Consider the following 27,542-nt stretch of genomic DNA (forward strand, 5'->3'; position numbering starts at 1 on the left):
GCAAATTATCATCCTTCAGTTTTGCGTAGCAATCCAAATATCCATTTTGCCCTTGATAAGCAACGCTTAGACATAACCAACTGCTTTAATGCTGATTAAAATATTCACTGTGTTTTGCCTTCAACAGAAAATTTAGAAAATCTTAGCCGAAGTGCTGGCGCAACTCTTAGCTGTTATTTTATCTATTGTTAACTCTTTTTTAAGTGAAAAAATCGGGAATGCCCGAACAGAAATAGTATAACATTGCGATAAAGAGTCACCAACTTTTCAAACAAATATTCGAACCACTAAAATTATTTTTTGTCGTAAAATCAACGCAAGCGAAATGCGGTCCATCTTGTATGATGAGTCAACAAACGGATCAGCGGGAGGGTCAGCAGTACAAACAAGCCCCAGCAGGGCCGCACCCCCCTGCGACACTTTTCTATTGATCGGACACAAAAACAAGCGGCTCCGGCGCGCGGGCCTCGAGTAAAAAGTCCATTACGCGCCGGGAATCGATCCCCAAAGCCCGACAACAACGCTCCAACCCTCCCCTTTCAAGAATTCGCAAGAGCGATGCGGCGAAATCGAATTAAAATTTATCGCGCCAATCGATAAATGGAAATCAGCCCCGTATGACGTAATAGCTTCTACTCGCGCTAATTCCAGATCTCGCCCATTTCTGACAGGTTGGGAAATGCGGAAGGCATCGCGGGCCAATGATCCTTAACGATTCGCGTGTGACGTTATCTTATAGTAGTTATTTATACGACAATACGTCATTTGAGTTTGCCTCGCAACCTTATTCTACAAAAATTGGTTCAAAAAAAAAAATTCATAAAATTGGCTGAGAATATCAAAGGATAGGAGCATAATGGTTGAAAGGTTTAGTTAGACAAAGTTAAAATATTAAAGCCCATGCAGAAGTATAGGTAACATTTTTGAACGTTTAACTCAATGTTGTTGAAGTGAATAATGAGTTATTCGAAACAAATACCGAAATGCTCCTACTTCCATATGAGCTGAAATGTACCTACTATACTTCTTAGTACAAGGTAGACATATGTGAGCGTTAAAGGAGACAATGTTTAAGAATCTTCAAAAAACACCGCGAAAACTACAAATCATTATCCTTTGAACAACACCTTCGTTAGAAGATTTGCAGAAGATGGAAAATATTTCTGCCATTTTAAAGAAAATCTGTTTTTTCTAAGATATAGCGGCGATTTGCTCAACCTCACTTTAATCATCCCTCACTGAAAGTCAGACGCGTGTGATGACGTCACGATGCTACGTCAAAAAAACATCGGATGAAACTCCTTCTGAAAAGAATTGCAACGCCTTTTCCACAGCAATAAGCAAATGTCAAATTCAAAAGCGATCAAGGGTTGGAAAACGATTTTTCGCCGCGACAAACTTCTAAACACCGCCAGAAAAAGCAAGAAGCAAGAAATCACGCGTCGTTACTGATTACCGTGACAGGCTAATGGATACGGATTACAGAGATGCAATGTCGCGCCGCCGAAACACGATACAATGATGGTGGCTGTTTCTTTGCTCCTGCTTACTGTCGACGACCGGGCGAGCTCATAACAAGCTGACAAGGTTTGGGGGGAATCGAATCAGGGGGTGACTGATGATGACGTGACAATCGATCACCCCCTTGTAAAGGCCGAGGTCGTTTCGCTAAAAATTGCTTAGAAATTGTCCGTTGCTATTTTTCACGAAGTGGTGATTTGGTTTGTTCAACGGAAAAATCCAATATTTGCGCTCACCGAGTCTTTTTAGAAACTCGCCGCTTTTTTTTCTATTGCCAATATAATGGCTCACGCAAACATTTGCTAAATTTATTAGGCCGTAAACAACGGCAGGGGCAATATCCCTAACCAGAAACTTATCCAAGGCATTTTTCTGCCAGATTTTATTAGATATAAATAAAAAAAAAAACAGCTTATCTGATAATTGCTATGCATGCCAGCAACAGTGTACTTATGAGATATTTTGACAAAATAGTTTTAACTACAAAATAGGCCCTAACTCTGGTTGCAAGGTCAAATGGGCCAAGGGATCAATAGTCAGGGTATATCAACACATTGTTGAAATAGCAGATCGCCATTAGCCTTTCATCCTTTACTTTCACTTGGCAAATTGGATCTGTTTGTAAAAACACATTTCAATCCTATAGGTCTAGCCGTCTGTAGTGTGAAAGTGATTAAGGGGAGAGTCCGAGTGTAACATGATACGGCTAAAAGTACTCGGCCAATGCGGTGAATGCGATAACCAATCGCGGTGGACCAAGTTTGTGATTTTAACTTTCAAAGCTCCACTGCACACGGCACAATGCAATCGCAAGGTGCATATATCAAATCAAGCTTTTTGGTTATTTTCACCCTATGGCAAGTATACAGGTCAAATGAAAGACAACGCAGCGGCACAACACTATTGCAACACCTTCTTGTATGTCAGCTTTTTAAAAGCGAAATGCAATGCAAGATACCTTGCTGTATTTAACAACACCGGAGGAACATTGAACACTGTGGAAGTCACAATGTGACTTTTTGGAAAAAAGAAGAAGGCAAATGAGATCTAGAGGCAATAGTCCGCACTGCCACTTTGGAAAGTGCCAGATTTTTTTGGTCAACCATGCTTTTTCCCCAATATGAAAACTCTACCCGAGCCCCATTTGAGTTGAGTGGGATTCGAGCGCAAATCCTGCTGACTGGGTTATTGGTGTTTAAGCAATCAATTTGAACACATTGGATTCCGCCAACAATTGAAATCTAATTAAACCTCATTTCTAAGCAATATAAGCAATTATAACGGCCATACAGGCTAAAACACTTTATGGAGACACTATCACCTATAACTTTGCTTAGCTATTTACGTATTTCCCGATAGGTCACTCTTACTTAACTTCACTTGAATAAAATTAAAGCCCAGTAGGCTACACACCGATTAAGCGTAACTCACCCAATATAAAAAGAACCAATAAGGCACTGGTAACCAAGGCAACCAGACTGGGTACAACCAGGAGGACGATCCGACATCTTCGTCCAACTTTGGGGCTGGGGATTTCCCTATGAGGGGGTTTCTTGTCTGCGGAGGTAAGGTACAAAACTTCAAAATCGTGGACATTCGGTAAAACTTTTTTAAACCTAAATCTAGGGGTGCTTTAGCCAAAATAACTTAAACTGCCACTGAAAATATGACAGTAGCAATTTTTTCCACGAAATGTACAAAGATATGTTTGAAGGCGGTAAATATATAGAGTCGCGATAATTGGGTTTTGGGAACCTACGATTATCCTAGATTTGGATGGAAGATGTTCCCTGAGAATGACTTTATCTATGTGTCACTCTTGCTTAAGAAAAAAAGCTTAAAGGTTTTGCCAAGTCTATAGGCACATTGAATATATTTCAACTACAGTTGACACAGGCTTAGTACTAAACGTAAAGGTATTATTGAAGTTTAATAAGGTTTGGCACTGATTTGTAATGAGATTACTTTAAATTGTACACAAACTGCCAGCCTAACACCCTAATTTATTGCTCTGGTAATGCTGTTGGACAAACTGAGTGAGAACAACTTAAAAATGTTTATCTAACAATTTCATTTGTTTGACAAAACGAGGTGAATTTAATACAGGCGAAACAACGTCAAGTAGGCAACAGTAAAAAAAACACATCTAAAATGCACTCGTATAGTTGCTAGAGATCAATTTCGCTGCGCAATAAATACACGAGACTGCTTCATGTCGCTATTATTGAATAACGACCGCTAACCCTTAATCGATACGCATTATGTGATTTATCAGTCGAAGCCCTTACCTGAGTGATCATACATCAAAATTTTCAAAGCAACACTATAGTCTGAGGCAGCGTGGTCCAACTGCAGGCTTCAGCTTTTTTGGGTTCAGCTTTTTTGGCCCGCGAACTGATTGTCAGCTTAGGTTCAATAATATCACTTCAATTTTTGTTTTTTTAATTTTTTGGTGTTGAAATAATTTCATAACTACCGTAACTTAACAAAGGTATACATTCCATAAAGTTAGTACATATGCCATAGACGTATAATTTGCCAGCAATAAGCCTAAGAATCGCAATTTAAAAACATTGGCCCGCAAGATAAAATAAACCTTGTTTTTGGCCCGCGATGAAAAGAAGTTGGACCACCCTGGTTTGAGGCGATCCATTTTAACTTTGTTGGTAGCATCTTTTGAAATTTTATGGTGCATGACGTCACAATTACGCATGTTTTTTAGTATAATTTTTTTACGTACAGTTGTAGTCTGTATTACGTTTAAAAATGTTGTGAAAATTTATTTTTGGTGACATTCACTTGATTCTCATTTCTTATTGTTCATTTTATGGGTTTATTTTTCAAAGTGAATTTCTTCCCCTTTTTTAGGTGTTTTATTTATAAAAAGCCACGAAGAGAGATTTTGGGGCGAAAAAACAAAATATAAAACTATTTCGCCACAAAAAGTGCAAAACGACATTAGATACTAAAAAACAAACACTTAAACTAAAGCGGCACTAGACGTTGTGTAACTAATTCTAATTAGTGCTGCATAATGGCTGGAGGTTGTAGTAAGACCTAATAAGAATATCAAAGCCCATACAGAAGTAGGTAGCATTTTAAACGTTTCGAATAACTCTTTATTCATTTTCAACACAACTACTTCTGTATGGGCTTTGATATTCTTACTAATTCTATTTAGTGCTGCATAAATTGCAGTGAAAGGCTAAAAACATTTGTGCTAAAAATCTATATTTAAGCCTGTGGAAATTTTCCCGTTATATTTGGCGTTAAAATTATTTTAAACTTTAATTAGTCATGCTTTAAAATAAAACAGGTTCTTAAAGGATATTACGAAATAATACTAATTAAAAGCAGATTACTTTGAAACAAAACAACTTTAGTGCATTTACGTAACACACACAGTTATTGTAACATCAATCGCTTGAAGTTGCACTGACCAAAATGATAACAGCACAATTGTTACACCAGCTCCTTTGAATGGGCTATTACCGAAACTAGTCTGACTAAACAGGATTGTAAAACAAACAAGAAAAGGCTAAAAAAATTATTCTATAAAGTGAGTTTTAAACTAGTTAACCAGGCCGACTTATTTTAGTAATTTAGCCTTTTCGAAGGCACCCGATGCATCTTTAAGCACTCACAAAGGACGCTTACCGATTACCCTGCTGTCGGTGGAAAAGTGGAACATCTCGTCGGGGGTCATGACCCCTACGTCACACCTGGTGAGGGTTTTTTCCTGTGGAATGGCGGGCAGTGGTCGACGCTTTCGCTGGTGCCTCGGGCCGTCTCTGCCAGGGCCGCCAGTCATGCTGGGTCGAGACTGTGGAAAAACGATGAATTAAGTTCAAGTGTGTAAGTCCGATGTGTAGAAAAACCTTGTTGTAGGCTCCTGGAGATATTTTAGCGGTTTTTCTGTAAGACTTTTTTGCATGAAAAGCGCTCAAGAACCACAAATTCCCTTTATCTGTGGCCTTAAAGCGTATGTTCTGCTGTTTCTCTCCTATGAAATTAAAAAAGCTACTTTTCTCAGTATTGCATTAGAATCGTCACAAAATTACGCAAAGATCGACGTCACAAATTCACATATGAACGTGATGTTATGAAGAGGTAACTTAGAACGCCACACAGTTGATTTATTTTTATAAAGTTTTAGGTTGGAGAAGTATTACTTTGAAAAACGTTTATCTTTCTGGTTTTATCTTAATTGACTAGGAGAAACCTCGCTTTTGTAACACATGTGCTAGAAATACTGCAATTCCTCCTATAAATCAGACCGTGGGGGGTTTTTCGTGTCAGAACAGTTTTCACCCCTTGTATAAAATAATACCACATTGTGTCAAAGGTCAAATACTTTGTCTAGCCGAATTTTCTTTTAGATATAATGCGGAATTTTGTGGTCAAGTTAATGTAAAGTATAATATTATTGCGGCTTTCGTCATATTTTCTCTTCGACATTTATAACCTTTTTGGCTACTGTTTTTTTTGCCTTAATAAACACATGAAACGGCGACTGTAAGCTCAACTAAGTTTACTAGAAACTGTCACAAAAAAGCGTGGACCGTCTCGTGCTGCCTCAGTGGAATTCTTTACTTGGTGGTTTGCGGGAGTTACGGCTCCGATCGACCAAAAATCAACAAACGCAAGAAAAACCCGTGCCTGGTTCGCCAAAGCAAGAAATAACTTTGCCATAGGTTACGTTTTCGCATACATATGGCATGGAAAGTGTTATTTTTGTTGGCTATAGACATTTTAAATCTGTGTTGCGTTCTTCGCTTTGTGTTAAATAATTCGCGTTTTAAACGTTTTGGTTTTTAAATAGTTCAAACTGAAACACACATGAGTGTTTCTGCTCTAAGATTCGGCGTATTTTATGTCCGATTTAAATAAAACTGCGTTCGTTCGTCGAATAATGCAAATTAAAAAGAGGGTTCTTACTGGCGTCTAGTTGTTTTCTCGCCACAATTCACCAGATATTGTTAGTAAACAGTGATATTATTTAAAATGATACCTTCTCCCATGTGCTCCCCAATTCAACAAGGCTTCGGACGAGTAATATTCGAAACAAAAATCAATAAAAAGAGTAAAAACAATTCAACGAGAACAAAACAAGTAAAGTTTGCGACACAGTCGTACGGTCTTCCTAAATTTCTTGCAACATAATTTTAATATATGTGCAAATTAAAAAATATTAAATTTAAAAAAATGTATATATCATGAATTTGTGCGTATTTTGCCGTAAATTCGTTATCTCATAAATGATTGGGTACAAAACAGATGTAATTTAAATCCGCCAATATTTGTTTAATGGTTCCCCTCATTGCTGGATGCCCTAAGCACGTGCTTATTTCACCTAATGGTGAATCTAGCCCCGAGTAGAAGTGGGCCATGACCGTAAACTCGGTCGATTTGAGAAGAACTAGCACAACGTGATCCTGTTCGACCAAAATAATGTCATATTATTCATATTTTTAGTTGCCGTAACCTGTTGCTTCCTAAGCCAGGTGATTTTCAGGCTCTAAGACTCGTTTTCTGTTGACACTTCTTTACTTTAATTGTATTGTGCCTTTTGATAAGTTGCTCATCAGTTACCACTGATAAACTGATACTCGGTTAATTTGAGATCAGTTTTTCGCTTAGGATTGTGTAGCCAATCGCTACAATTCTGCAAAGCCGCTGGAATGCGACCGTCAGAAGTAAAATGCGATCGTCAGAAGTGTGCCACGACCATGCTCAGTCGATTAAGATTGGCTTTCCGCGGTAAAATCGCTTCGCTTATAGCTGCAACTTGGTAGACGCGCTGATGGCGGGTTTGGATCCGTCTGGAGCCGTCTGAACGACTCTAAACAAAGCATTTCCCCCAAGACTGACTTCTGAAAAGTCGCTAATAGGAAGTCTGTTCACTTTTGCTCACTATATATTCGTAAAGACATTTAATAAGGGTGCAATTACCGGTGTAATTTTTGCTTTCCAATTTCATCAAATAAAAGCCGTGTAAACGCATAGTGAAACCACTAATAGTAGCAGTTTTGTAGTTTTTTATCCAATACTTGATTGCACTACAATACTAGTTTAAGGTCATTCTAATTGAACTTATAATGCCACAAAGGGTAAATGGAAAGCAACCCGGATTTTTGTTATATTTCAAATTTTAAGCTCCAAATATTCTTGAGCTCCCTTGTTGAGAAATTCCAAGACAGGCTATTAGGCGCTAAGGCGAAAACTTTAGAGTCAGAAACTTATTGGTAATTCTTCTGTGCGCCGACTCAAGGTCGTAAACTAGGGTTTATCGTTCGAATAAAGCCCCCCTGGTTGAAATTACTTTTTATTACCCTTATACAAAGACGCGCCATCGTTAACAACTCTTCTACTAACTACTCAATGTTGGCTAAATCACGTTTTAATTGCGCCAAAAGTAATACAGATCAGATTTTGAATAATTTTAAAACTCACCCGAAAACTCATTAAAGAATTAGTAAACGTTTAAAAAAATTCCACTTTTGTAGACATTTTAGTATATTATTAACATTAACTCAATGGAACTGACTTCCAAAATGCTGGCAAACCGCACTTACAAATGTACGCGTGGTTAAGCATGCATTTTGATTTATCCGCATTTTAAATTTATCCAACGAATTTCAACACCCTGTAGCAAAATCTGTGATTTAAAACCTCGTTTAATAAATAAAAATCTGAGTTGTTGCTTTCTAAACACTGTATTTTTTATTTTTCCATAAAGAACGTTATGCGTTATTTACAATTAAAATCTAACAATTGGCCCAACTTACCTTAAAACGCTTGTCTGCCAGCGGCTGGCGTTTGGCATAAAAATGAGAAGACGAAATTCGATGGTCCAGGTAAAAAGTCGGCGCTTGGCCAGGCTTGAACAATGAAGTGGGCCTCGGCTGTCTTACGCTGCTTATCTCAGGGCTCAAGTCGCTCTCCTGACCCTGTTGCTGCTGTCGCGTATTGCCGTGCTCGCAACTGTCGATTCCAACGTCAATAAAGTCGCTCTTGTCCTGCGCAATTTCAACTTTCCAATTCGATTCTGCAGCGGCTTCGCTTTGGCTCTCACTCCGTTTAAAGTCGCCCGGTCGCGACGCTTCTCTCGCGTTTGCAAGAGCCCCGCCTTTTTCTCTCGCTTCTCTCGCGTGGGCCGATGCTGATCGATGTTGCTGCGGGCAAGCATCACCAGACGTCATGCCCGAATTCGCCTGGATAGACGGGCACGTGTGGGGCTGCCAGTCTGGCGGATTAAAATCCTTGCCGCTGCCATGAAAGGCCATCGCCTGGCCGCTATTGAAGCACCGCTCTGCGCTCAAATCGGGGTTGCTGGCAGACATACGCAAGGTGGTCGGTTCCTTTGCAGCAAAAGCTAGACCAGAATACAGTCCGTCATCAATAATGACGTCATCAAAGGGGCTATCTTCGGGTGGGGGAGGGGGCGGCGGCGGCAAGGGGATGATGGTGAGGGGCCGAGTGTGTCTCCGTTGTTTGGCTGAGTTGTGAGTGGAGGGGCTGTCGAATGTAAAGCCCGCATCTTTGGAGTCTTTTGGCTGCTGGCCGGGGTTTTCCTTCATTGCAGCTTCGTGTTTTGACGCTGAAAAGTCTTTCTATTTTGTCGCCCTAACTTTGTTTTTACAGTTAATGCCACCACATGGTTCGTAAACTAAACGTAACACTAACCATTGATGATTTTATAGCTTTCGGAGGTCATGATTAACCTAGTGCTGTGGGAAGAAAGTGTGAGATTATCGTCTTTACTGAAAAACGAATTCATTCTTATGGCAGAACAGTTTTAATTAGGAATGTCTTATACTGTACACTTTTACAATTTTACAGCTTGCGGCCATACCAGTTACGAAATTTGGTAATGCGCATGCGTACGTCGGACTCGGGACTCGGGTAGTTTTGCGTAGTCTTACTCGAGTCTAGAGTCCGACTCCGACTGCGCAACCCTGCACATTCCCGCGTTCCAAAGAATCATTTGCTCTAATAATAAATGTCAAACCCCAAGTTGTCTTTTAGTCAACCTGTTCGGATTTGACATTCATTTTTAAGGTACATAACAGATCCCTGCATAAAGTATACCTCAATGTTTTGGTTGTATACTAATATTCCGCTTTTGACTTTTGATGTGTAGCCTTCTCATTTTTCCAAGAAATATGGAATACATTTATCATTGGACAAGCGTTGGTTGAAAAAGTCATTTTCCCTAACTTAGTTGTTCTCGCGTATCGCTGGTCCCATGTCGAAAAAATGCATATCAGATGAAGCGATCGAAACAAATTAGAAAACATCACCATACGTTCATACTTGAAATCCAGTTACGCATGTCAGTTCGGCGTCTTTGGAAAACCAGTAATTGCGTTTAAAGTGATTCCTGTTTCTGTGAATTTCGAAAAAGTAGACTCGAAAACTTGGAAGCCGTCCGTTAAGCAACATCCAATGCAAGACGCATCAATATAGATTTGTCTTACGTTCATAAGGTTACAAAAGTACATTGTTGTAATAACTAAATTTAATCACTTTGCACTTAGTATTCTTTAGACTTACTTTTTTGTCTTAATCAACTCGGTCATTTATTAGTTCTTAAGTTAAATGTATTTCGCCATGAAAAGAGGCATTCTGGCTAAATAAATTTCTCTTAGAACTTTTGGTTAATTCCGAAAGGTTCCATATATTAAAAAAAAATCATTTGGGCCACTTTAATGTCGTTGCCTTTCTTTTGCGGTTACACGGAATTTAATAAAACTGAATGGTAAAATAATTATTAAATGGTAGGCAGTGGTGGAAGTAAAGCGTAACGGTCAGAAAGAGAACTTTCAAGTAAAATAAAGTTTATTTTTACCAGGCTATTCATCTTCTTGTATATATTAGGATCTTGCAGTTACATATTTTTCGACGTCGGACGATAACCTCAGGTATCCTAGATTTACTTAATTTAGACGTCTCTTTATGACGTAATTTGGTGACGTCATCCGAAAAATTTCCGTCGTTCCCGAAAGAAAAAAAAAACTTTTTCACCAGTGGTGTTATTGGTACAATTTTTTAAACTTTTGTGCCAATTGCGGAATATGCTGATGCCTTTTTCAGAAGATAGTAAAATAGGAAATACACACGAAAGGTATTTTAATTGGCACTTTAGTTGGGGATTCAAATGTCTGACGTTATTGCATTCGCAGAATGATTTTCTAACTACTCGTCGATTGACGAGTAACTCTTCCACAAAGTATCGAATAACAATAATAAACTAACTTTTCGAGTTCTATTATTGAGAAGTGTTCCTTTGCAGACCATACTTTTAAATAACAAAAAATTAAGTCGATTTGAGTTGCAAAATAACCTCGAGTGGCAAAAATGTAAACATGAGGAAAATATTATTTTTGTCATGCGTGGCACATTTGAAATTTACGGTCGGAATGAACTCAAAAACCTCGTCGTGATTCGTACAAAGACTCGATTTATAAACAAAAACAACTACAACGAAAAGTTGCGAAAAACAATAGTAAAAGTAAAGAAAAATATCTTTTTTTGTACTCAGTCGGAGGCCGAGTAGCCTATTTGACTCGACGCACGTCTGCACTTCCCAGGCAATGGCAAAAATATAAAACAAAACAAGTAGCAAAACTATTCTTTTCGTCATATACGTGGCACATTTGAATTAAAACCGTAATCGGCACAGTTGTTAGATTTATAAACCAAAAATATTCCGCATCAGAGTAGCCAACTCGGCTTTGACTCGTCGCTACCAGGAGCGATGGCAAAAATACATAAGAGGTAAAAATATTACTTTTTGCGCGTGGCACATTTCAATTAAAACCGCAAATATTAACGGCCCGGAATGAGCCTAAAACTCTTTTAATTGTTATTGAAATATTATATTTGATAAAACGTCGTTTTCATGTTGTCGTTAATTTAATTCTACATTGTATAATACTTCCATGACAACTCGTGGTTGGGAAATCCCCCACGATGGGCGCGACGCCTAAGATTCCTTAACGTTATTCTCATAACTATTAGAATATTGATAATAAATTGCAAAGCCAAAAAGGTCGAGTAAATCGACAGCATCTTGATTACGACGTTTCGAAACGAGCTTGTATCATCTTCAGTTAATGTGACTGAGAAGCAATTCAAGCATCACTTACAAGAGATGGGACGCAAACCTATTAAAATATCATTTGTAATTCGCACAAATGTTAGATTTATTAACAAACTATATTCCGCGGTCAAGTCCATGTTTGTGCCCAAGTAGCCAACTCGGCTTTGACTCGTCGCATGCCTAAACTTCCCAGGAGCAAGTGGATCCCGGCAGCGCTCCGGTTTCCATTTCGGTTTGCGCACCTTAATTATTCATTTCCCTGATCGATTTTATCGGGTTCGTCGGGTGTTTCTGTAACACGCTGCGTCGCACAAGCAACTGTGGATGGATCGATGCGCGACAAATTAAGCCGAATTGCTCGCTTCGAGTGCTGCGTACATATAGTGCTTCGGCGTACCAGGGGTTCTTCTACAAGGCATCTACCAGGCGTTCTTAAATTTTATTTTATGGAAACATTTTAAACGGCACATCTACCAGAGGTTTTTGAACGTTTTTTTATGAAAAAATGTTAACCAGCACATTTACTAGGTGTTCTTAAACTACTTTTTTTATGGAAAAATACGAAAACAAGTTGTTAGCAGTTGAAATGATGCAATAAATAATCTCAAACTTTTGGGGGCCACGGCCACCTGCACACAATTTATTGAAACCCGCAACAATGCAAATAAAACGTAAAACAGGCTGATTTCAAAAGCCACAATGATAAACAGTACCCCTAGGCGTCGCGCCCCCAGCTTAAGAAACCTTAGTTAACACACCCGCGCCCCTTACTAAAATACTCCGACCGCCAGGAAATGTGTGAAAAACGTGCACGTATATGGAGGCGGCAATACCCATATCTTCTCTACCAGTGGTTCTCAAAGTTTGGTGAGGTAAAGCTAAAACAATCGAATATGTTTAAACTAGAACGGAGAATTTATAAACTACAGAGCTTTTTGCTTTCTGTATGAGTCACGTAAGTGTTGACGTTTGCCCGAGTTTAACTCGTACCTGCAGGACTCATTCAAGAGTTGCCAAAAAAAAGTCGAACGCTGAGCGATTGAAAAAGCCGCAAAAAGCTCAACAGAATAAGATTGCTGGCAAACAAAAAAAGAAAAAAGGGTGTTAAGGTATCATAAACTGCGTTTTTCGTGCTTTCAAGCTGAAACGATTTGAGTCTGACTCGGAAATGTTTTGAGATATTCTAGCACTGAACGCCATCGAGTCATAGCTAAGCAATACTTCTTTGCTGTCATTACAGGCTGTTGCCTCTGTTTAACTTCATCTTTAACGCTTATGTGGCAAAACTAGCCTGTATTTTACCTTGGCATTATCAAATACGTAGTGCTAGCCCATTCATTTTGGCATCCACACAAAATAACACATCTAAAACATACGAATCTTTCTGATATTGACGACAGGCAACTGTCAGGCGCAAACCTCGGCCTCGGCGCGTTCTGCACAAGACTGTAATTTCTGACGTCACGCAAAGATAATTGCGCCGAGCGGCAATCAGGCCTCACGGCAAATAGAGTCGGCAAAATAAAGCTACTCGGCTCGTTGGACCAAAGCTGCCACTTTTGCACAGATTTCATGTTTTGACAGAATTGCGAGTTTTTCAAGGGGTTCTACTTTTTTATCATTTTGTGGTCTTCGTTGAGCCTTTGCTACCGTGTTCGCATTGTAGCAACAAATAAATATTTATCTTGGCGGTGGTCTAAAATTCTACCACTTTTTATAGTCACAAACGACAGCGAGTTGTTAAAATTCAAATTGCAAGGAAGAAAAAAATATGTTAGAATAAATATAATAATAATACTTGACCCACCCTAAACTAAATGCTAACTCGCCCCCAAATCCAAATAAAGTTGGCAATATAAACCTCTGGACGAAAAAGTGGTGGGATTCTAGACCAGCACCTATATCTTATCGAGAAAAGGCGATATCGCTGATCAAAAATAGATTTTTGTTGGGAAAAACAGCAGTGCCAATATTTCTCTCACCAGTTACATGGTCTGTACAGTTAAGTTTCCCAGCTAATCGGTGACTATTTCGTTTCCAAATAAACTGCAGCCCTGTAAACACAGTTCGAACAGTTCCACTCATCGAGTATAACTCGTTGTTGCTGAATAAAGCATCCATTTTGATCATTTAAATTTTTCTCCAGTGCTTTGCCGATTAGCATTTCCAGTAAAGTTACCCAGCAGCTAACAATACCACCTGCATACCACTCATATAATTTATTTTCCGAAAAGTGTTTTTGTCACACGTTTAAATACCAGCAGCGACCTTAGTGACGACACAAAGGTCACGCAGAACACAACAATAGTAAAAAAAACATGCAAAGGCATGTTAACCTCTACATTTAGAGTATGTCTAACTATTCTCCAAGCAAAAATACATTGCTAGTTTAATGTTTAACCATTGACAAATCGCCGACTTTTCAGAGTATCGAATCGGCACCGATATACGATAAGCGATACTACAGCCTGCAATATCATTTCCGAACCGCTAACACCGGACATCCGTACAAATACGCTAAAGCGGGCGAAAAGTGAATATCGCTTCGCACCAGACGATAGCGCATACATCTTTCCGTGAACTAGCCGCTGTATAATATCAACAATGAAGTGTGTGATGGCGAGCAACAGCAGGTAGATTGTGACGAATCTGTGGGTCGCCCGGTTCTCCAGGGACGATCATTCGATTTCATTATCTCGCGCCGGGCCGTGGCGGGAAATGGGAGGTGAAAAGCCGGCGGAGGCGCCTTGACGCGTCAAAGTGAAGAGTCGCTGCTTCGAAGGCCGCGCTGGAAAATCTGAATATTGACCCCCGATGAAATTACGAATTTGACGAGATTAGGGCTCACGTGCAGTACGGACTGGCTCCCTTTCAGTTTCGGGCTGGCTTTCTGTTCTGACGACCTGCTGTAGCGGCGTTTGTGCTTTGAACAAGCAGGGAGTCGAACCGGAACTTTATGAAGCGGTTTTTGAGTCAATTTTTTTCGAACCGTAACCGAACCTGAACCATTTTTTGTAAGATTTTAAGGAGCCGAACCGGAACTGAACCGAATAATTTAAAATAACATGAACCTTAACCGATCCCGAACCTGTAAACAAATGCGGTTTACTCCAGCATGGCGTCACAACCACTTTTTACAGATTTAAGTTACGACATGTTCGAAATTTTACGACAAAAAAAATAAATATTGATTAAAACAACGTTGATATTTTTATTTTTTTTAAATATTTCAATAATGAGTTGCTGTTGGTTTAATACGTTGCGTAACTTAGATTAAATTACTTACAATTCAAATATTATTCTCTACATTTATTAACCCACATTTTATAGATTTAACGCAACTTAGATTGTATCCGAACCGAAAATTTTTGAACCGGTTTCGAAATAACGATGGTCGAACCGGAGCTGAACCGGAACATTTAAATTGCTCGAAACCGAAACCGGAACTGAACCGGATTTCGAAAAATCCTTGAACCTGAGCCTAACCTGAACCGGAAAAGTCAAACTGTTCGACTCCCTATGAACAAGTCATTTAAAATGAATAAATTCCAAGTTAAGTTATTTGCAGCATGCTCAAATCCAGGTTATTGGCTAACCAAGCACAATAGCATCCAAATGCAAGACCATTGCCATAGCATGTCAATTGTCACGTCATTGTCTTTCAAAATTAATTTTCTGACCAAGTTTATTTACGCTAACCATTGCGCGCCACATTTCGCTAAGAAAATATTTAAATTCTAAAACAAACAGAAATTTTTTGCGCAGTGGCGTAGCCAGTCGAAATTTTTTTTTTGAGGGTGGGCCAAAAAGTTGAAATTTTTTGTTTAGCTTTTGTTATTGCCGTAACGAACACATAAGAATGCGAGAAAACCGTTTCGAGCAGCAACTGGCTGAGTGTTAACGTAACAATACATGACAATTGAAGGTGTGGCATGCCTGTGATCGACTGTTGTGGAAATGCTCATGAATGCTACAAAACAAATGATTAAGAGTAAAATATTTATAAATTTTTGGGGGCATGGCCCCAAAGGCCCCCCCTGGCTACGCCTATGATTTTGCGTATACCACTTGAGTCCAAGTTAACTCATTCGTTCGAATTACGGTAAGTCTAGTCCAGTCAAATTATTTTAAGTCAGTAAAACAGTCGCTTGGTGGCCGTTAAACGAAACGCATTAAAAAAATAGAGGAAACAAGGCCATACTTTGAAGCTAAATCAAATTTAAATTAAAACCGGGGCTTCCAAACAGTCAACAGATCGAGCACACACTTTGTGGTCATTTAAGTATGAACTCTAGAAAAACATCATTGCGTAGGGTCACAAAACATGTAACTTTAAAGAGGTCGATTGATGCCAGCCAGTCAAACTCTCGCGCGAATATGGAATAAAAAAGAGACTTAATGCATTCCAGTTATTTACTAAGTTGCTAAAATAACATCTCCTACACTAGATACAATTATTTGTCTAGCTAAAGTGATAACAGCAATCAACCCACCACTTCACACATTATATTGACGTAACAATTACATTCACATTTGACGCAGAAATAAAAACGGACATGTATCAATCTTCATCAAGTTTGTGATACAGACCAATCACAACAAGCTTATACCCGTATAAAGGATAATCTTGGCTGACTAAAAAATCGGGACAATTTGGTTGTCTAGTTGGGCCTAAGGCTAAGCAAAGACAAAACCCTAACAAAAGGATATAACGTGGTGTATAGTGGTAAGGGCGTAGCCGTAAGGCTTTATGCTTTCAGGTGAAGAAAGGGCGTAAGAAGTGCACAATCTGTGCAAAACAACACAAATAAACGGTTTCTCTTTTTAGAAGCCGAGTAGTCCGATAATATAACTTTGAGCTTTTGAAAAGTTGTTTTACCTTTAACGCCTTGCAACTTAAACTTTGCCCTGGGCATTTGAATTTGGGCAACGCTGTGCCGATTCTTATAAAGAAAAGCATTACGCGTCGAATGCTGTTCGAAAGAGTTAACCTTATAGTTAACCTTTTACCAGCTTTAAATAGTGCAATTAATATTTTAACCGTACCATAGGCGACACAATAATATAATACAATTTTTTTAAAACGTTTTTTAAAAGATTTACAAATTCTTGTCTTTATTGTAAGGCCAAATATCCACCCAATCGTTACTGAAATACAAAGATATAAAATGGCAAACTGTGATAAAAAAACATTCTCAATTTGTCATCAAAAAATCTAAGCAATAAAAAAAATTGTTTGTAGAGCTATGTTTATCTTAAAAAAACTTGTAAAACGTGTAACTTTATCTCTACAAATATTTTTGGGTATTTATTTGACCATATATGTCGCTGCAGAGCACATATCGTAGTCACGTGATCCACACGTTCTTTTCGGAGGTTTGTGTTGAGGTAAGGTTTGACAAATTTTTAACTAGTTTTTTTTCGTCATTTAATGTTAAAAGAGGTTGATATCTTGCGTAAAACTTTATTTAAAAAGTTCTGTACAGCGTTTTCCAATTATAGCAACAACAAATTTAGCTGGAAAGCCTGTAGTTTTTTGAAAAACGCTTAACGAGATCAGTTAATTGTTTTTTGCTTCAATTTATTGCTTTTGGCACTCCTAACTAAGTTATTTTGAGTCTTAGAAATATTCTTCATACGCTTTAGCTTGTGGGAATCAGTAGGTTAATTGTTCAACATAAAAAAGTTGCTTTATTTTCTCACCAATACAGTAAAACACCAGACAAATAATACATTGTTCCAATGGCTGCATGGATACCGTGTTAAAAATTTGGATGTTCATACAGCTAAAAATTGCGCTGTAACAAAGTTTCTGCTAAAATTTGCCAAGATGATAACAGTTATGTATTGAATTTTGGCAGCTGTAAATAAAGTACTACCAGGTTGGAAAGTAAGGCTAAAGTACCCACTCAGCCATGGTCATAGCCCAACATTGTGTGTAAAATCAACGTAAGAAACAGGCAGCGCAAATGGCAAACAACATTATTTCAGTCGCGCAAATTTTTAAGAATGGCATGTCTCCCATGCAGACTAAGCTTTACAAAAAAGTTTAGGTGTCATAGTAGCGGTGCGAATCAAAACATCTTATGTAAAAATACATATGTAATTTATTTTTACTCTCTTTTAGTAACCTGCCAAAATGACGAACCCTAAAGGTTATCGCCGAGGTACTCGGTACATGTTCTCAAAGAAGTTCCGTACCAGGGGAGTAATCGGACTCACAAAATACCTCACCGTCTACAAGAAAGGTGACATTGTCGACATCAAGGGTGATGGTGCCGTCCAAAAGGTCAGTTTTTTTAAATAACCACATTTGTGTTGCTTACATACTGTCAAGTTTAGTCATATTTTAATTTTTTTACATACATATCTATATATATATTGCCACTATTTGCAAAGGACTAATTGCAAGTTTAAATTTATATATTCAATTTATAAATGCAGAGTTAGGTTTTCAACCGTTTGAAATGTTATTTTTTCCACTTTACAGGGTATGCCTCACAAAGTGTACCACGGAAAGACTGGTCGGGTTTTCAACGTAACAAAACACGCTGTGGGAGTTATTCTCAACAAGCAGGTTAAGTAAGTCAACATCAACATTTTGTTTAATGCAGTTTTTTGTTTATGCTGGCTTAATATTGATTTAAAAATTTTAACTCACCAAACTATACTTATCAAAAATATTATTATAGATTATGCACGGACTAAGTTCACCTTAACTAAAATGTTAATTTCCTAAAATCTATACTTTGGCTGTTCATTGGTAAATACTTATTGAAACCATTAGTTAAACTAGTTAAACCAGGTTTAGAAAAAAATATCCACCCCGTCAAACAAATGCCAAATTTAAGTCCACTGAAGTAAAGTTGCGAGGTCATATTTTCACTTAAGTAAATTTTTTTGTAGAATGTTTTGTTCTGACTTTGTATAAACCAGTCTGTGAAATATTTTTACCTATTACAAGCAAATAAAGTCGATAATGCTCTGCTATGCTAATATAACTTTGAAAATGAAAAAAGTTAAAATTGAAGAGTGATGATACAAATAACCAAATTGCCGAGTGCATAAACCGCCTAATATCAAGTGTTTTTTTTGTAATATATTATTACAGTCCTACTAATTTTTAAGCTTTGTTGCTTAGCAATTTTGACCTATAAAAATGTAATGCTTTAGAAATTATATAATGTGTAGTCTGCCGGCACTTATAATAACATGCATTCATCTTACTCTACGCGATTTTAAAGCAATAACTGCTTTATAAGTAGAAGTTATTTATGCTTGCCCATCCAGCTCTACAAAACTCAAATTAACTACCAGTTTGTCGCAGAGCATCTTTACATTGAAATATGCCCTAAAATCTTAAACATGCTTTTATTGTAAAGTTCCCCCGATAAAATGTGTCCAAATTATACATCTTCCTGTGAATTGTGTTTAAAACCTAACTTAAAAAAATTTGTAATCTCGTCGCTTTCCAATTGTATTGCAGTGGTTAGATTTTATCAAGTAAATCGGTTTGTATCGATTTTAGTCGATCTGAAATAAGTATCCATGCAGCTAGCAAATTCTGTACATATTCCTTTTTACAAATCTCTATTTACCAAGAATGGTTCCTTAGGCCTGACCAGAAGGTTTCCAAGTTATTTCATTTTATTGCAATTTTTCCTATCAGGGGTAAGATCCTTGCCAAGAGAATCAACGTTCGCATCGAGCACGTCAAGCACTCAAAGTCCCGTCTCTCTTTCCTTAAACGAGTCCATGAGAACGAGAGGAAGAGAGCTGTGGCTAAGGAATCTGGAGTGAAGTGTGAACTCAAGAGACAGGTAGCTAAGCTGTATTAGAAAAAGTTGGGAAAATTATTTTTTTTTTTTATTGAAGTTGTGCGATTTTTAACGCTGGTTTAAAATTTTTATCCCAATTTTACCCACGGCTGAAATGCCTGAATTTAATACCCCTTTTTAATGGAATATCATTCGTTATTAACCCCCCATACCAAGGGTGGCTAAACTGGTAGTGAAGCCCCTGGGACTACGTTGAACAAGTTTTAGGGATTCATGAAGGCCGAGAAATCTTAGTGTATAAATTAAAAAATAATAATTTTTTGGACGGAAAAGAGTTCAAATCACTGTGGCTCCTTCAACTTAAGTGTATTTAGAGTTCATTTCAAATTTACATTTGTTGGACCGAAAATAGCAGGTTTATGAAGGCGACTCGTTTTATGACGTCATCTATAAAAAATTCCTGACCTCCTATTTCTCGCAAACCAGTTTTTTAGGTGTTTACGTTAAAAAAGTACACCTGCCCAATAGGATGTCAAATATATTTCTGTAATCATAAAAATATTTTTTTAAATGTAAAAATTGCTTGTATATAAATTGTTGGTTGTTTTATGTATAGCGCGGGCATCTCAAATGCTTTAATTTTGATACAAAATTTACTTGCTGTTATTGCTTGCTTAAATCTGCAGTTATTTCTGTTGCTTGAACCTGGTGCTTAACTTTGATAAACTTTTGGTATAATACAAAATATAAATTTCTTTTCATTTACAAGTGTTTTTTTAACACAACACAAAACGTTGCAATGGAAAATGTAGGTTTATAAAGTTGAAAATGCTTTGTGTATGCCTTTGTCATTTTTAGTCATAATGGTATGTAAGTTAGCTTTAGCTGTTTTCAAACTCAAACACAATAATTAAGAAATAAATCTCTCTGTTCTATATTAACATTGTTATTTTTCCAGCCCCAACAACCACGCAAGGCTCACTTCGTCCGCTCGATGGGAGTTGAACCCGAACTGGTGACCCCTGTACCCTGGAGGTTTATCGCATAAGTCAATAAACCACACAAAACATTGTCGCCTCCTGCTCTCTTATGATTAGCCATGTTCCGTAGCCGATTTCAGATTGTAGAATGTGACAAAAAATTCATGTGATGACCGCACGTTAGAAAAAAAGGTGTAAAGATGTCATTTTTAGCTAATCTGTCAACTTAAAAAAGTCCAACATCTATGCTGTATCCATAAAATTTATTTCGCCATTTTTAAAGCGTGGTTAATAAAAAAATGTCTCACTTTATTGGCAACAGAAATCAGGAATCCTTGAACGCTTTAAAATTAGGATTAAAACAGGAACCACAAAACAGATTTTCGAGAGTCCTTTATTATACTAAGTTGGTGCGAAATGGTTACCATTGGAAAGAGTAGCCAGGTTTCGTAGCCGATTTCAGATTGAAGAATTTGACACAAAATTTATGTGATGGGCGCACGTTAGAAAAAAAGGTTTGAAAATGTTTATTTAAGCTACCCTGCCAATTGTTGAAAATGTCAGATTTATTGGCAAAAGAAATTAGGAAAATTTCGACGACAGTAAAATTATGATTTAAACAGGTGCAAGAAGAGTTTTCGAGAGTCAAAATTTATACTAGGTAGATACGGAATGCGGCCCAGCACAAAATCGATAAAAATGTGGTTTGTTACGGTCATCTTTTTTTTTAGTTCGGGGCAGTTTAAATCAAATGGGTATTTTTTTCTAATGATTTGAAATAACTTGGACAGATGCTGGTTTCCCAGAATTTGACGAGTTTTGTAACTTTATTAGAGCTTCGAAGCCGTTTTCACTTGCGGCACACCGACAGAGCTGAAACAAAACGTTGGCACACCTACGAAATATATCTCGATAGACAATATCAGCGAAATCCGAGGCAGCTAAGAGAAAAAAAAGCTATTTGTGACAAAAGGCGCCAAAAGTTTTACGTATTACATCCTTGATCATCTGATTTTGCGGTTTTAAAAACTTCTTTTGAGCCCAATTCATTCTTCGAAGATCTGCGAAGATTAATCACAAATTTGACAATAATATTTATAGGTATGGAGTATATGGTTAATCGGTACAAAAACCTATTATTTTGATATTTGATTTCCTGCGATAGAGAAGGGGTTATCAATAAGACGTCAAAAAACTTACATCTATGATCCTCCGAACTTTAAGGACGTGCGTAATACTGATAGAAAATTATCTTCCTCCTACTAAGTCTCCACTCAAATTTTCCAACATGATTTCTTCTGCTGTTGTTTGGGGCTTAACTTGTACTTCGGTCAAAAGAGTGCTTTATCTACTCTTCAATCTTTATACGTAAATCAATTTCCCTCCTTCGTTATTAGTTTCTGGCACTTACCCCGAGAGACCATTTTCGGTGAGCAATGAGTAACACCAAATAACCTGTAATGAAGCACGGTTGTGCGAAAGCTGGTCGATAACTCAATACAATTTGTCTTTATCCTACAGTGCTACCTGATTCCTCTATTTAGAATTAGACATTAAGGTCAACAAAAGAACCTGATTGCGACGACAATGGTTGAATAGGAACTCGACATTCTGTTTTCTAAAGGTACCTTAATTTAGGGTTATTATGCACATACCATAATTAAAATCGTTTTAAAGTGACTTGTTTACAATATTATTATGACAAGGGATATTCGATAATATCGGATTGGAGCCTAAACCCAAAACAAAGTGGTAGTGTTGAACATTGTCCTATAATTAGGTGTTATCAGCGAAGGTGCGATACCAAATTAACATGGGTATTTCGGCCATGCTTGAAGATTCAATTAAAAAAAAAATCTTTCAAAAATAGAAGGCTAACCACTGGAGGTAAACCAAACTCCGTAACGCCTAAGTAAATTTTGGTCTACCAACCTGTTTGAACAAAAAAAAACGTGGTACTGTTTCAATTTCACCTATTTTGCTTGTTTAATAGCTTAATGACGTCATTTAGTATCATATCGCGATTTTTTTTGTTTAAAATTATGGGTATCTCTATCGGAAAAAATATTAGGTGTCGCCCATCTTGAAATTATGTAGCTTGGCTGGCCCACTGGCCTAATGAGTGATGTCAGTAGAAATAAGGAATAAGGTGGCCCTGTATAAAAACAAATTGTATTGAAGTTTCGACAAGCATTAGCTCTTCCTCTATTTAGAATTAGACAAATACGACCATTTACAAAGTTCTGTAGAATAGCTTCTTTACTAGAATGCCTGTGTTTTTTTTTTGACGTAACGTCACAAAGTTAGGTCATGAAGGGACGCCTAAAACAAGTGGTGTTCGGAAACGTAAAGTGATGGTTGAATGTGTTGTTGTTCTTCTTTGCTACTCTCACTGTTAAACGAACCGACTCGCAGCCACCACTTGGCGTATTTGCATTGGATAGGGGTTTTAATATATGTATAGTTCACGCTTGCAACGATAAAAGAAGGAAACGAAAGAAATGTTCGAAAAATAAAGCACGTGGCACGCCAGCGACATCTAGCGGACGCCGTAAAACTGTCGAACGCAGGAAGTTTAAAGTCTTTGGCGGAAAAAAACAGAAAACCATCGCAAATTTCATAAAAAAGTAAGATTTTGGTTTCGTTCGCCAACTGTTTGGGGGGGTTTGGACGGACATAAACACGAGGCTTCTTTTTGGCACATGATTATGTTTCTTTCCTGAACGCCATTCGAACGCTAACGAAACAAGACAGCGAGTACCACGAAAGCTTTCGAATTGCAAACAATTTGGTTCCTGATTGGTAAGAGTGGAAAATTTTTACTGGTATTTTCGGACAATTGTCCGGCACGAATGACAAACGAGCGCTTTTGCGAGTGTGCAGCGTTGTAAGTGCGCAGATGTTCCGATAGAACAGTCTTCTATATTGGAAGCTTTTACGACAAAAAACACGCTATAAACCAATATTTTTTCGGTAAAAACGTCAGTTCTACTTTGTAAGGCCGTAGAAAAGGCCCTTGGGAATTCCTGATCCATTGCGACTAGCCTTATTGCGAGTATATACGTCAAAAAACATCGTCGCAAAAAAAGAAAGAAAGCGCAATAAAGTTTGCGCCGTTTCGCTACTTGCTACGTTCAGCGGTGGGTTAAATAAAAAGGCACGGGCTTGCATTGTACACGTCACAAACTCTATTAAACAGTGGCCTTTATGCGGAAAGAATGGGCGCGAAAAACAGGACGTATCGCAAAGCGAAGTACTTGTTCCCGATTATTACCAGAGCCACAAGGCGTGCCCCTGCTACGTCACAGTAACTTATGACGCTCGATGTGTGACGTCAGAAGAAATCATTTCGCCCTAGCGAAGAGATTGGAACCGTGCCGCAAACAAGCGTTCTTACGAGCAGAAAATCATTAGCGTCACCCAACGACACAGCGTTTTATTGCTGATTAGCCGCCAGATGGCGTCGTTTAGCTAAGTAGGAATAGTTAAAAAAGCAAGTGCTACTATAAGTGAGATACGGACAGCAGCGCATCTTCGACGACAAGTAAGGAAAAAGGCACGACAAAAAAATGTAGAGGGATGAAAACTGCGGGTTATTCTCGGGACGGCAAAACGCACGCTTCATTTTGAGGGTAACTACAAATGTGACGTCATAGCGCGAAATCGGTCGTTTTCGACGCTCGAAGGTAGAAAAAAGTGCCGCGATGTTATAAAAAAGAAATCGAGGCGCGCGGCGTCACAAGTTCACCATCGAGCGCGAGGCGACGTCACAAAAAATCGATGACGTCATCAACTTGGTCGTCGTCATCGGCGCGTTACGTCAGAAAAACAACAAAGCACCCGATTTGCTTCAAATGGAAACATAATAAAGCGCGCGCTCGCTTCGCAAAATACGTAACGGTTAAATAATAGAAAGAAGAACATTAATAAGACTTGTAATATTCGACTAGTGATGTTACGCCAACGATAGTGTAGTAGTAATGGTCGATTAGGAATAGCGCGGGATAAAAAAAATGAGCGTGTCTTGCATAGCGCGCTATTCGCTGTCGTGGAAATTTGGTCGCGTGGCCGAAAAGGTGACGCGGATGTTCGGAGTGCAAAGAAAAAAATGAGAAACGAGATAAAAACGCGCGGGGCGTCTGCAAGATGGCGGCGGTGAAAGATGACTGAAAAATAGAATGATTTTTTGAACAGTGGATATTAACTGTTTAACATCGCTACCCTGAAGAAGTACTTGTTTTGAGTTCAGAAGTGATTTTTTAATTTTTTTTTTTTTTTTAAACAAACGCATTTGGTTGTTTTTTGCGCACCTCAAGTCCAAAGGCAAGCAAAGTTGTTTGTTTTCAAGTTTAATTTAAAAAAACATTTTCACCGCCGCCATTACTTGAGCGTCCCGCGTTAAACGATCGCTACGCTGGAATGTGATTGTCGCTGAGGGGCGGCGTCCGCGAGACCCCAAAAGACACCTTAGGGTCCCCGCCCCAAGCGGTCTGGGGTATAGAGGGGTGGGGTGGTTCCGCGGGGACATTCCCGGGGGGGTTCCGGCGCCATTGTTGCTCCCCAGTATCAGATTCGTACCCCTTGAAACTGTCGTTATCGCTATCCGAAAGACCGAAGTACCCCTGGTTGTCGAAACCGGTCGAGTTACTACTCGGCAGAGTCGGGTCGCCGCGCCCGGACGAGTGCGAGTGAACGCCGGACGAGTTGCTACTCGTCGAGGGCGCGTCGACCGGCGCGCGCTGCCTCTCCTGTGACATCACAATGTCCTCGTCGGTGTTGTTCGAGTTGTTTGTGCTGTAGCTCGGACGGCGGTAGAAGGGCGAGGTGGTGGTCAGGTCCGGGGTGGATCCCCCATAGTTGAACCCAGACCCCGTTTTTGGCCCGAACGCGGCCAGGTGGCTCGGGCGCGCCGGGGTTTCCCCCTGGGGGCCTGGTACGCGCTCCGGGAGGAAGGTGGGGTTGTGGTGGGTGCTTGAGGATCCGGTAGATGTGCTCTCGGTGCTCGGAGGACTCGGGACTCTGTTCTTCTCGCGGATTCGCTCCTTCTGGCATTCGGACGCGAAGAGACTGGACTGAATCGCGCGGACGAAATACCTGAGAGGAATATTGCTTTAGAATCCGAGCGAGATTTAATCAGGAAACTACAGAGTCAAGCGGCTTATTATAACCAAGTTCATATTTTAAAAATATTAGAATTGGCAAACTAAAATTAGTTGCTATAAATGAAGGTATTTCCGGTAATATCGGATCGGAGCCGATACCCGATGCCAAGTTGTATTATCGGTACTGGGAGAGAAATATAGCATTAGCAGCTTGGAAAAGGCTGCTATAGGTTATTTGGGGCGTCTAGCTTGCAGCTTAAAATGCAGGAACAAAGCCGGTTTTTACTTTTTGTCCACTGTTAGATCAAATGGTTTGATGAGTTTTGCTTTGCCTTATATGCCATATTTGTCGATGGCCGTATTTGTCATATTTGAAAATCTTATGGAACTGTTTTAAAAATTATTGCATTTTCAAAATGACAAGCTGTGGAACAACCATGCTCAATCAGGTCAAAGTAGGACACTATAAAGCCAGGTGACTTATCATAACGAAGTTCGTATTTTAAAAATACTGTATTTGTAAACTAAAGTTGGTTGCTATAAATGTCGGTATTTCCGATAATATCGGATCGGAGCCGATACCCGATGCCAAGTGGAAATATCGCTACTCGTCCCTGACAATTTACAGTGCGAGTCCCAAACGGTTTCGAGTTTGCGCATGCGTACGTTCGACTCGGCACTCGACTAGTTTTATAAAGTGCTACTCGAGTCCCGAGTCCAGGACCGAATCTCCAACTTTTATTAAACCCATTTAATCAACTAAAATATGGTGGATATTCAGCAATCCACTCATAGGGGTGAAATATAACTCACTTACCCTAAATAGGTTGTTAGGAAATATTCTACCACATGCTATTTTGCACCTTTACAGTTTGAGTCCTGAACGGTTTAGAATTTAGTACTGCGTATGCGCACGTCGGACTCGACACTCTGGTAGTTTGACATAGTCTTACTCGAGTCCCGAGTCCAGGTCTAATTTCACCCATTTAAGTAACAGAATTAAGTTGGATAGACAGCAATCCACTAATAGCGGTTATGATACGCATCCAACCACAATATTTGAAAACATTCCATTATATGCTATTTGGCACCTTCACAATTCACAGTTTAAATCCGGAATGGTTTCTAGGTTGGTAGTGCCCATGCGCACGTCGGACTTGGCACTCGGCAGTCGTATGTAGTCCTTCTAGGGTTCCAAGCCCTACGCATTGCTTTAAACCAGAGGCGTGCAACATACGGCCCGCGGGCCACAGCACGGCCCGCGCTACCTTTATACGTGGCCCGCACAGACTCCGTCAAGTAGCGCATTGATTTTTAATACTTTTCACTGTTTAAAACGTTATTTTTGTAACGGAATTGTTAGCTTTTTTCAATTTGTATTACGTCACACTCACGGAACCTCCATTATTGCGTCATAGTGTGCATTGTAGTAAAACTGCCTTGTTCTGCTGGTAATGATTCAGTGACATGATCTTACTTTATGGGCGCAGTGTTTTGAATATTAATATTTCACGGTGTTTTAATAAAGACTGTAAATGTTGTTCGATTGTCTGGCCCGCAGCACCATCATAACTATACATTATAGCCCGTTGCGATAAACAGTTGCACGCCCCTGCTTTAAACAAACTATTTTTTTCTTATAGGCTTACCTGGGCGCAAGTGCCACGATAACGCAGAGAATGATCCCAAACCAGAAGTTTCCCGTCTGTATGACTGTAGGCATGATGTAGTAAGGGTTGGAGGGAGGAAGGCAGGCAGGACACAAAATGTTGTAGACGACAGAGAATACGAAAAAGACCGCCACACTTCCCAGCTGGGCAACCCAGTTGATCCAAGTCTAAGGAGAAAGAGGGGGTCTTTAAAATTGCTTTATTCCGAGAAGTTTCAGCAGCATGTGCTTATTCTAAGGCAGGGGTTGGCAGATAAAATGCTTGGAAAGTCGGTTTAAAAATGTTTTTTAAAATAAAATAAAAAAACTGGAAAATTAACCGTTTTGCAAAATTGTTATTCAGCAATCAGCAACGTAACGAAATAATGTCAAGTATGGCTATTTTTT

At 38.9% G+C, this 27,542-nt stretch overlaps 3 protein-coding genes across 3 annotated transcripts in view; 1 reads left to right on the forward strand and 2 right to left on the reverse strand.

Annotated features, from left to right (window-relative positions):
• LOC146162621 (uncharacterized) overlaps positions 1-9,101 on the reverse strand; it is a 30,730-nt gene extending 21,629 nt beyond the window's left edge. The window contains exons 1-3 of the mRNA XM_083385249.1: positions 8,310-9,101; positions 5,179-5,344; positions 2,953-3,078 (exon numbers count right to left, since the gene is read on the reverse strand). Coding sequence (XP_083241375.1) covers positions 2,953-3,078; positions 5,179-5,344; positions 8,310-9,101 — 1,084 coding nt within the window. The remainder of the gene's footprint in view (positions 1-2,952; positions 3,079-5,178; positions 5,345-8,309) is intronic.
• Positions 9,102-16,967: 7,866 nt separating this feature from the next.
• LOC146162622 (large ribosomal subunit protein eL21-like) lies at positions 16,968-20,478 on the forward strand. Its single transcript, XM_083383942.1, has 5 exons — positions 16,968-17,014; positions 17,754-17,915; positions 18,117-18,208; positions 19,296-19,446; positions 20,363-20,478. The coding sequence occupies exons 2-5, from the start codon at positions 17,766-17,768 to the stop codon at positions 20,450-20,452; spliced, it is 483 nt and encodes a 160-aa protein (XP_083240068.1). The 5' UTR covers positions 16,968-17,014; positions 17,754-17,765; the 3' UTR covers positions 20,453-20,478.
• A 4,251-nt stretch (positions 20,479-24,729) lies between these two features.
• LOC146162623 (phospholipid-transporting ATPase VD-like) overlaps positions 24,730-27,542 on the reverse strand; it is a 72,947-nt gene continuing 70,134 nt past the window's right edge. The window contains exons 28-29 of the mRNA XM_083384256.1: positions 27,136-27,323; positions 24,730-25,478 (exon numbers count right to left, since the gene is read on the reverse strand). Of these exons, the coding sequence (XP_083240382.1) occupies positions 24,794-25,478; positions 27,136-27,323 (873 nt within the window). The 3' untranslated portion in view covers positions 24,730-24,793. The remainder of the gene's footprint in view (positions 25,479-27,135; positions 27,324-27,542) is intronic.

This window comes from Ascidiella aspersa, chromosome 3 (assembly GCF_963924565.1).
Source record: "Ascidiella aspersa chromosome 3, kaAscAspe10.2, whole genome shotgun sequence".
Taxonomy (NCBI): domain Eukaryota; kingdom Metazoa; phylum Chordata; class Ascidiacea; order Phlebobranchia; family Ascidiidae; genus Ascidiella; species Ascidiella aspersa.